This window comes from Cebus imitator, unplaced genomic scaffold (genome assembly GCF_001604975.1).
Source record: "Cebus imitator isolate Cc_AM_T3 unplaced genomic scaffold, Cebus_imitator-1.0 Scaffold214, whole genome shotgun sequence".
NCBI lineage: Eukaryota > Metazoa > Chordata > Mammalia > Primates > Cebidae > Cebus > Cebus imitator.
Window position 1 is genome coordinate 3,004,816 of NW_016107529.1, and position 10,203 is coordinate 3,015,018.

Genomic DNA, 10,203 nt, shown 5'->3' on the forward strand with positions numbered 1-10,203 from the left:
TTTTTTTTTTTGAGACGGAGTCTTGCTGTGTTACCCAGGCCCGAGTGCAATGGCATGATCTTGGCTCACTGCAGCCTCTGCAGCTTATTGGTTGTAACTTTGTAATTCATTTGTTTGAACCTTGTTTTGAATTTCACTACCCGTTGCATTAAAAACTATCACTTCTAGCCTCATGATATCTTAGAGAATATACTTTAAATAAAATGATTTCTCATTTTGTGTTACTTTACTTTCTACTTTAAATGAGAAAATAAACCACAGACTGTGGTGACACTAGGCAGTTAACATTATGCCCAGGTAGGAGGTGGTTGAATAATGAAAATTTTAATATCTGATCATTTCTGATTGAATGTTGCTAAATATTCTTGTAAGAAGCTGTAACTCTTTTATTTCCAGGAACCATATTGGAAATATGACTTCGTTGCTTTTTTTTTTTTCCCTCCCCTTTTAAGGAAGCCTGTGTTACTAAATTTCAAATCTCTACTGGTCCAAATTTGGTAAATTCAGGATTTAACATTTCAGAGGATACTAAGCTCATTCTTCACACAATCTGAGTTTTGTGCCCTTTTTAACTTCTTTTCACTGCTTCTTTACACTAATTCTTTCCTCAACTCAAACTGATTTACTTATTGCTTCCTTAAATTCTTATATTTAGGGATATGCTTTTTCTTATTCCTCTATTTACTAATGCTTTCTTTTCAAACTGTTTTTGAAGTGTAGCCCAGTTCTTCCTGCCTCCATGAATTCAAGCTCGCTTACCTCATTCTGGAAAATATCCTTCTCCTCTGAATTTATTTTCTATTTCCACATAATAGTTTTCAAATACACTAAGTCCTCACTTAGTGTCTTTGATAAGTTCTTGGAAACTGATTTTAAGCAAAATGATGTACTGTATAGAACATAACTGTTAAGGTGCCATAGAACCTTAACTGTTTATATCAATTAGCTTATAGTAAAATTGGCTTCGTTATACAATGAGTTGTTTTGCTTATAATTGCAGTTTCCAAGAACTTAACAACGTTAAGTGAGGACTTACTGTATCTGTGCTATTCCATACTGCTGATTAGATATTAGTATCTATCACTTATTCTCCCAATGAGATTATATACTTCTTGGAAAGAGCTATCATTTAATCTTCGTGTTCCTCAATCCTAATGCATTTACTATGGTAGATACTCACATGTTTATTGTGTATCTAAAATCTGTCGGGCACTATGCAAAGTGAGGACTTATATTGATGGAAAGAAATGGTTTCAGCATTCAGAAATCATTCAGTGATTGAAAGAGATAAGTGAATAAACCATTGCATTTCAGCGCAGTAAATGCCTTTATAGAGTTTGGATTAAGGTGCTATGGACACATTGAAGATTAATGTTACAGATGAGGATTTAGTTTACAAATATATCTGCATAATTTCAGGCCCATGATTATCAGAGACACTGGAGAAAACAAGCAGGAAAGACATGGAGTGCATTTTTCCTTATCTCTCTAATTTACTTATCAATAGCCCTGTAACTTGAGAGAATAACTTATCCATTGTAGTTATGATCTGTTAAAAAGTAAACAGAGAGCTGCCTCTTGAAGTAGCTCAAGCCTGTAATCCCAGCACTTTGGGAGGCTGAGGCAGGGAAGATCACCTGAGGTCAGGAGTTTGAGACCAGCCTGGCCAACATAGTGGAACCGCGTCTCTACCAAAAATACGCAAAATTAGCTGGGCATGGTAGTGGGTGCCTGTAATCCCAGCTGCTAAAGAGGCTGAGGCAGGAGAATTGCTTGAACCTGGGATGCCGAGGCTGTAGTGAGTCAAGATCGTGCCATTGCACTCCAGCCTGGGCAACAAGAGCGAAACTTTGTCTCAAAAAAAAAAAAAAAAAAAAAAAAAAAATTTAAATTAATCTTCATGCTATAGATTTTTCCTCTAACTGTATAATTTTGGCCATTTGAGTCTTTGTGTTTAAATTGGCAGAAAGTTGAAATCTTTGGCTATTCAGGAAATTAAGATTACAGATGCTTTGGGCCCCCACAAATAGTACATTACATCATTATTCACTTTAGCAGGAGATATACGGGGACAGTAGGGTTAGAAGTTTGTAGAAGGTTACTTGAAAGATAATTATAACTTGTTTCCCCTAATCTGCATACATTAGAACTAATTTTAATAAAACTTATAAAGTACATAGAAAACATTTAAAGCTATTGTTGGAGAAGAAGGAGGATATACAGATTCAGTTGGATTGTGTTTTACTTTTCGATGTATGAATTTATGGCAAACAATGCAGTTTGTGGTTTATTCATTTCTTTCAATAAAAATATTTAGAAAATATAATTTTTGTTTTTCATTTTTTTGTTTTGGAGATGGAGTCTCCCCGTCACCCAGGCTGGAGTGCAGTGGCACTATCTTGGCTCACTGCAACTTCCACCTCCTGGGTTCAAGTGATTCTCCTGCCTTTAGCCAGGTGTGGTGGTGTGTGCCTGTAGTAGCTGAGACCATCACACCTGGCTAAATTTTTGTATTTTTAGTACAGACGGGGTTTCATCATGTTGGCCAGGCTGGTCTTGAACTCCTGACCTCAGGTGATCCACCCACCTCGGCCTCCCAAAGACCTAGGATTACAGGTGTGAGCCACCACATAGAGCTGAGACAAGGTTTCGCCATGTTGCCCAGGCTGGTCTTGAACTCCTGGGCTCAAGTGAACTGCCCACCTCAACCTCCCAAAGGACTGGGGTTATAGGCATGAGTCACTGCACCTGGCTTTTTTTTTTTTTTTTTTTCCAGATAGGGTCTCTCTCTGTTGCCCAGGTTGGACTGCTGCAACTCCTGGGCTCAAGCAATCACTCCACCTCCACCTCCTGAGTAGCTGGGGATAGAGGCGTGTGCCAATACGCCTGGCTATTTTTTATTTTTAGTAGAGATGAGGTCTCACTATGTTGCCAAGGGTAGAAAATATAAGCTTTAGGCCGAGCATGGTGGCTTACGCCTGTTATCCCAGCACTTTGGGAGGCCGAGGCAGGTGGATCACCTGAGGTCAGGAGTTCGAGAACAGCCTGGCTAACATGGTGAAACCTCATCTCTACTAGAAATACAAAAATTAGCCAGGCATGGTGTCAGGCACCTGTAATCCCAGCTACTCGGAAGGCTGAGGCAGAAGAATTGCTTGAACCTAAGAAGCAAATGCTGCAGTGAGGTGAGATCATCCAGCCTGGGTGACAGAGCGAGATTCCATCTTAAAAAGAAAAAAAAGAAAATATAATTTTTAATGTGAGAAATCCTGTATTTAAGAGATGCCTCAATTTATCAATGGTTTTTATAAAGCAAAATTAAAAACAAACATGGAGCCTGGGCGTGGTGGCTCACGCCTGTAATCCCAGCACTTTGGGAGGCCCAGGTGGGCAGATCACGAGGTCAGGAGATCGAGACCATCCTGGCCAACATGGTAAAACCCGTCTCTACTAAAAATACAAAAAATTAGCCAAATGTAGTGGTGCGTGCCTGTAGTCCCAGCTACTTAGGAGGCTGAGGCAGGAGAATCACTTGAACCTGGGAGGTGGAGGTTGCAGTAAGCTGAGATCATACCACTGCAATCCAGCCTAGGTGACAGAGTGAGACTCTGTCTCAAAAAAAAAAAAAAAGTCTCTGATGTGACATTAATGTTCCTCTGCCATTGGAAGAGTTAGAGAAATCTATGAATCTTTTCTTAGTGAAAATGTAAGTGATCTACATGAGAACAAACCTGCAGACTGGGCTTACTGGCATCATATTCTGAGGGCAGATAACATTTTTAAACGTTGTTATATGATTACAATGATTGCAAAAAAACTTAACCATTTATTACAAAAATGCTAAAGTTAATTAAACTTACAATTCAACTAGTCCACTCCAGTATCCACCTAATGCCACAGTGAACACAGCAATTACAAAAATAACCACCATAGTATAATCAAAGTTAGGCCACAATGGAGAATACATTTTCACAGTAACGTTATTTCCTAGAGTCTGAAAGGCAAAATAACAGTTAAACACAGGAATAACTTTTTTCTGTACTATAGTCATAACAGCAACAGTCCACATTTTACTCTGGAATGGATATTATACATCAGATAGTCAAGAAGACTAGAATTATTGTCTGATGATGTAATATATTCTCTAGTCAAAAGTATGATACGCTTTGGTTTATAAAATCTTGAAAGTGCAGTGTTCCACACAATCACATTTTGTTTAAGAATTTAAAGCTAAAATAAATGACATGACATTTTTTTTTCCTTTTTTTCTAGAGTGCATTCTTGAGACAAGAGATTTTTAAAGAACTGGAGACAAACATCCTTTCTCAGGCTTAGTAGGCTTTGAGACACGTTGTGCCAAATGAGAGGTGAGTACTTTCCAAAGAAAAACTTGATAGGCCTTATACCCTCTTGTTAGCAAATGGAGCAAATGTAACACTCAAAATTAAATAGCAGTGATTAAAAATAAAGAGATATATTATTTATAAACTTTATCTAATATGTAATTACTAATTTACCTGCTTCATATCTTTAAAGTCTTTGTGGCTTATAAATGCAATCAGTATTTTCACATCAGGAAATTCAGATCTGTTACCTGAGGGAGGAAACTAAAAAAANGCCTCAGCCTCCTGAGTAGCTGGGATTACAGGCATGCACCACCATGCCCAGCTAATTTTTTGTATTTTTAGTAGAGACGGGGTTTCACCATATTGACCAGGATGGTCTCGATCTCTTGACCTTGTGATCCACCCGCCTCGGCCTCCCAAAGTGCTGGGATTACAGGCTTGAGCCACCGCGCCCGGCCTTACAACTTTTTTTAAAGGTAAATTTTATATACATTAGAATGCATAGATCTCAACTGTGCAGTTTTAACAAATGGGTATATCATACAAACCCACATCCAATTATGATATAGATTATAGAGCATTCAGTCTTCACAGAAAATTTCTTCCTTTTCCTTCCTTCTTAATTACTGTATCCTAACCACTGTTCTAATATTTTTTCCATCTAATCCATTAGATTAGCTCCTGTCCTGCCTTGTGCTCAATCCAAGGGTGCTTTCCCCTCTTCTGGGTCCCATTCACCTGTGGGTCAGTTTAATTATGTTACTAGATTGAGGTAGAATTTTGTTTTTTTTTTCAAGACAGGGTTTTTCTCTTGTTGCCCAGGCTGGAGTGCAGTGGGGCAATCTCGGCTCACCGCAACCTCCACCTCCCAGGTTCAAGCGATTCTTGTTCTCAGCCTGCCGGGTAGCTGAGATTACAGGCATGCGCCACCACGTCCGGCTAATTTTTGTATTATTAGTAGAGACGGGGTTTCTCCATGTTGGTCAGGCTGATGTCAAACTCCCAACCTCAGGTAATCCACCCGCCTCAGCCTCGCAAAGTGCTGGGATTACAAGCGTGAGCCACCTTGCTTGGCCCGAGATATAATTCTTTTGTTGTTTGGAATAGTCTGAATTTTTACTATTTGGTGACATATAATTGCAGAGAATTGTCTGAAATATATATTTTTTAGCCCCAAATTAGAAATCTTACATCCTTGGAATATTTAATTTTCAAAGGATAGTTGGAAATGTTGATTAACTTAGTCATAGTAGCTTTTCCATTGTTACCAGGAAACTTATTATAATTACTTATTTTTTTCCAGATGAAACAGTTTCTTCTACTTTATTGGATACAAAGTGGAATAAGATTCTAGATCCCACTTCTCACCGGCTATCATTTAACGCTGCTTTGGCCAGTGTGAATGAATCTGCAGTTTCTAATGAGTCACAGCCACAACTGAAAGTCTTCTCCGTGGCTCATTCAGCTCCCCTGACCACAGAGGAAGAGGATCATTGTGCTAATGGACAGGACTGTAATCTAAATCCAGAGATTGCCACAATGTGGATTGATGAAAATGCTGTTACAGAAGATCAGTTAATTAAGAGAAACTATAGTCGGGATGATCAATGCAGTGCTGTTGAAGTAGGAGAGAAGAAATGTGGAAACCTGGCTTGTCTGCCAGATGAGAAGAATGTTCTTGTTGTAGCTGTCATGCATAACTGTGATAAAAGGACATTACAAAACGATTTACAGGATTGTAATAATTATAATAGTCAATCCCTTATGGATGCTTTTAGCTGTTCACTGGATAATGAAAACAGACAAACTGATCAGTTTAGTTTTAGTATAAATGAGTCCACTGAAAAAGATATGAACTCAGAGAAACAAATGGATCCATTGAGTAGACCAAAAATAGAGGGGAGTCCTGTTAACCATCTGTGTGCTACTTCGTCTGATAGTCTAGCCAGTGTCTGTTCCCCTTCACAATTAATGGATGATGAAAGTATAGGTGGAGATCCTTCCATGTCTACGATTACAAGCTTAACAGTTGATTCAGTAATCTCATCCCAGGGAACAGATGGAGGTCCTATTATTAAAAAGCAAGAGAACTGTATACCAGATGAGGACCTCACTGGCAAAATCAGCTCTCCTAGGACAGATCTAGGGAGTCCAAATTCCTTTTCTGACATGAGTGAGGGGATTTTGATGAATAAAGAGCCAGCAGAGGAGAGCACAACTGAAGAATCCCTCCGGTCTGGTTTACCTTTGCTTCTCAAACCAGATGTGCCTAATGGGTCTGGAAGGGATAATGACTGTGAACGATTTTCAGATTTCCTTGTGCCTAGTGAAGTTAGGGCTGTTGAAAATGAAGGTTATGAACACGAAGAAATTCTTGGCACTACAGAATTCCTTAATATCACAGAGCATTTCTCTGAATCTCAGGACTTGACTAATTGGAAGTTGACTAAACTAAATGAGATGAATGATAGCCAAATAAACGAAGAAAAGGAAAAGTTTCTACAGATTAGTCAGCCTGAGGACACTAATGGTGATAGTGGAGGACAGTGTGTTGGATTGGCAGATGCAGGTCTAGATTTAAAAGGAACTTGCATCAGTGAAAGTGAAGAATGTGATTTCTCCACTATAGATACACCAGCAGCAAATTCTCTATCTAATGGTTGTGATTCCTATGGAATGCAGAGCCCAGGTGTTTCTTTTGTTCCAAAGACTTTACCCTCCAAAGAAGATTCAGTAACAGAAGAAAAAGAAATAGAGGAGAGCAAGTCAGAATGCTACTCAAATATTTATGAACAGAGAGGAAATGAGGCCACAGAAGGAAGTGGACTGCTTTTAAACAGCCCTGGTGACCTAATGAAGAAAAATTATTTACGTAATTTCTGTAGTCAAGTTCCATCAGTGCTTGGGCAATCTTCCCCCAAGCTAGTAGCAAGCCTGCCATCTATCAGTGTTCCTTTTGGTGGTGCAAGACCCAAGCAACCTTCTAATCTTAAACTTCAAATTCCAAAGCCATTATCGGACCATTTACAAAATGACCTTCCTGCAAACAGTGGAAATAATACTAAAAATAAAAATGATATCCTTGGGAAAGCAAAATTAGGGGAAAACTCAGCAACCAATGTATGCAGTGCATCTTTGGGAAACATCTCTAATGTTGATACAAATGGGGAACATTTAGAAAATTATGAGGCTGATATCTCCAATAGACCATGCCTTGCATTAGCTCCAGATAGCCCAGATAATGATCTCAGAGCTGGTCAGTTTGGAATTTCTGCCAGAAAGCCATTCACCACTCTGGGTGAGGTGGCTCCAGTATGGGTACCGGATTCTCAGGCTCCAAATTGCATGAAATGTGAAGCCAGGTTTACATTCACCAAAAGGAGGCATCATTGCAGAGCATGTGGGAAGGTAAGTTGCATGTGTAAGCTCAGAAATCTGGCATGCCCGTTTTGTGATGCTCAATTAGTTAGTAATAAAGGCATTGTAAGGTGAATATATGTCTGGTTGAGTTGACATAAATAGCTTTTTTGAAAATCCAATTCTAGTAAATTTCTGTATAAAAAAATGACATCACTGATTTTTAGTTTATATAATTTTTTGTTGCCACGATTTACTCTGAATCAGTTTTCACGAAGAGATGAGAATTGAGGAAGTGTAAACTTTGTGGTTTCTGTATTGATACCTACTTGGTTAATGTAATAGTTTGAAATAAGGAAGTTATTCTTTTAGTTTAGGAAATATTTGTCATTAACTTTTAAATTTTTTAATTCTTGAATAATTGCATTTAAATACAATAAATAAAATAAAAATAAAAATTACATTTAATTCTTGAAAAATATTACACTTAGAGTCCATTCTACTTTTTTCTGTGAGATTTTTGCCATTGTACGAAACATTCTGGAACTCTTGTTACACATGCACACATATTTTTGTCTTTTCTCCCATATAACTTTGATACAAAATAGAGTTGAAGTCTGTAGATTCTTAGGACAAGGTTTTAAGGATGATATTCTTTAGCTCTCCCCAAATTTTGTTAGCTAAAAACACTTCTAGTTTTTTGGGTTTTTTTTTTTTTTTTAGTTGTAAATAATGAGGGAGGGAGATTTTATATTTTTGAGATTCGGTATCAGGTCTGGAATCAGATTTCAGCTTTGTTACTATTAATTATATAACTTTACTAAGCCTTAGTTTTCTAATCTGTAAAAACAAGCCAAAAAAAGATTAATAATTTTTATTGGGCTGTTGTCAAGATTAAATGAAATTTCAGAAGTCATAGTGCTCAATGATTAATCGCTACCTCCCTTCTTGCCTGATTTTTTGGTCTGTCTGTATTAATCAGAATGCTTTCAACTTCAGGGTACAGAGTATCTGACCCTCAGCGACTTAGGTGAAAATAACATTTATTTCATGTAAACAGAAGCTATGAGACTCTGTGATTTATGTCTGAGTGCAGAGAAAGGATCATGGAAGTTCTCTTGGTCTTCCCCTCGTGTCTGAAGATAGTATCTCAGCTCTATCAGGTCTCAACCTGACAACTTTGTAAGCACAAAGAAATTGGCTGGGGAGCAAAAGAACCTACTCTACTCTTGCTACCCTCTTATCAGGGAGGAAGGGACCTCCAGCACTTTCCTTCAACTTATAGGCCAGTTTTAGACCATGACCAATTACAGGCAAAGGGGATCGGGATTATCTAATCAATCATGATTTATCTCCTGGGGCTGAGCACAATGTTACCTGAAGAAAGTGGGATCCCGGTAACGTAGGAGAAGGGGAAGCATCGATAGGTAAGATGAATAAGTCTGGAGGTGTAATCTACAACATGAGGATTATGCATAATAAAATTATACTATATTTGGGACGCATGCTGAATGAGTAGATTTTAGTTCCTCTTGCCACAAAAACAGGTAACTGAGACAATAGGTATATTAATTTTCTTCACTATAGTAACCTTTTTACTATCTAGTTGTATCTCATGACATGTTGTATACCTTAAATGTATATAATAAAATTTATTTTAAAAAAAGGAGAGGGGGAAATGGTTCCTAGATGGGCAGTCACTAAGGTTTGCTAGAAGATCCTAGCACAAAAGAACCAAATTATAGGGAGCAGAAAGAAGCTAAAGCTGTTGGTCTCTGATTACTAAAGTTTGAAGAAAATAATGTATCTGATTCCCAAATATTTTCCAGTTTTCTTGTTAGCTGAAGTACTATTTGGAGATTAGATTCATCATTTTTATGATGTTCTGTATTTTGCTTACTATTTGTAACACTTTGTGAAATTTTTGCTTTCTTAAGTAAATAATGAAAACATTTTTGGTATAGGCCAATCCAGTTGTAATGAGTAAATAGGTACCTTAGGTGTATTTAGAAAGAAAATGATGCACAAAATGCATCATAAATTGCAAAATGGATGGAATTTTTGATGAGTGGAATTTGTGGAATTTATGAATTCATGGATTCATGTGGATTATGGATTCATAATTTCATCTTTTTCCCTGGTTTACCTTAGAGATGTTATAAGTATTAATGAGATAATGTTTGTAAAAATCCTTGAGCTTCTCAGAACAGGGCTTACATAGATATTAATTGGATTATATTGGGAATGCAGCTAGAAAAATACCCCAAGCAATGTGATTTTGTAAAATAATGTTATATATTGAAAAAAAAAGGGGCCGGGCGCGGTGGCTCAAGCCTGTAATCCCAGCACTTTGGGAGGCCGAGGCGGGTGGATCACGAGGTCAAGAGATCGAGACCATTCTGGTCAACATGGTGAAACCCCGTCTCTACTAAAAATACAAAAAATCAGCTGGGCATGGTGGCATGTGCCTGTAATCCCAGCTACTCTGGAGGCTGAGGCA

General features: G+C 37.9%; 1 protein-coding gene across 1 annotated transcript in view; it reads left to right on the forward strand.

Annotated features, from left to right (window-relative positions):
• Positions 1-10,203, forward strand: part of ZFYVE9 (zinc finger FYVE-type containing 9) — a 217,410-nt gene that overhangs the window by 92,667 nt on the left and 114,540 nt on the right. The window contains exon 4 of the mRNA XM_037745790.1: positions 5,650-7,754. Coding sequence (XP_037601718.1) covers positions 5,650-7,754 — 2,105 coding nt within the window. The remainder of the gene's footprint in view (positions 1-5,649; positions 7,755-10,203) is intronic.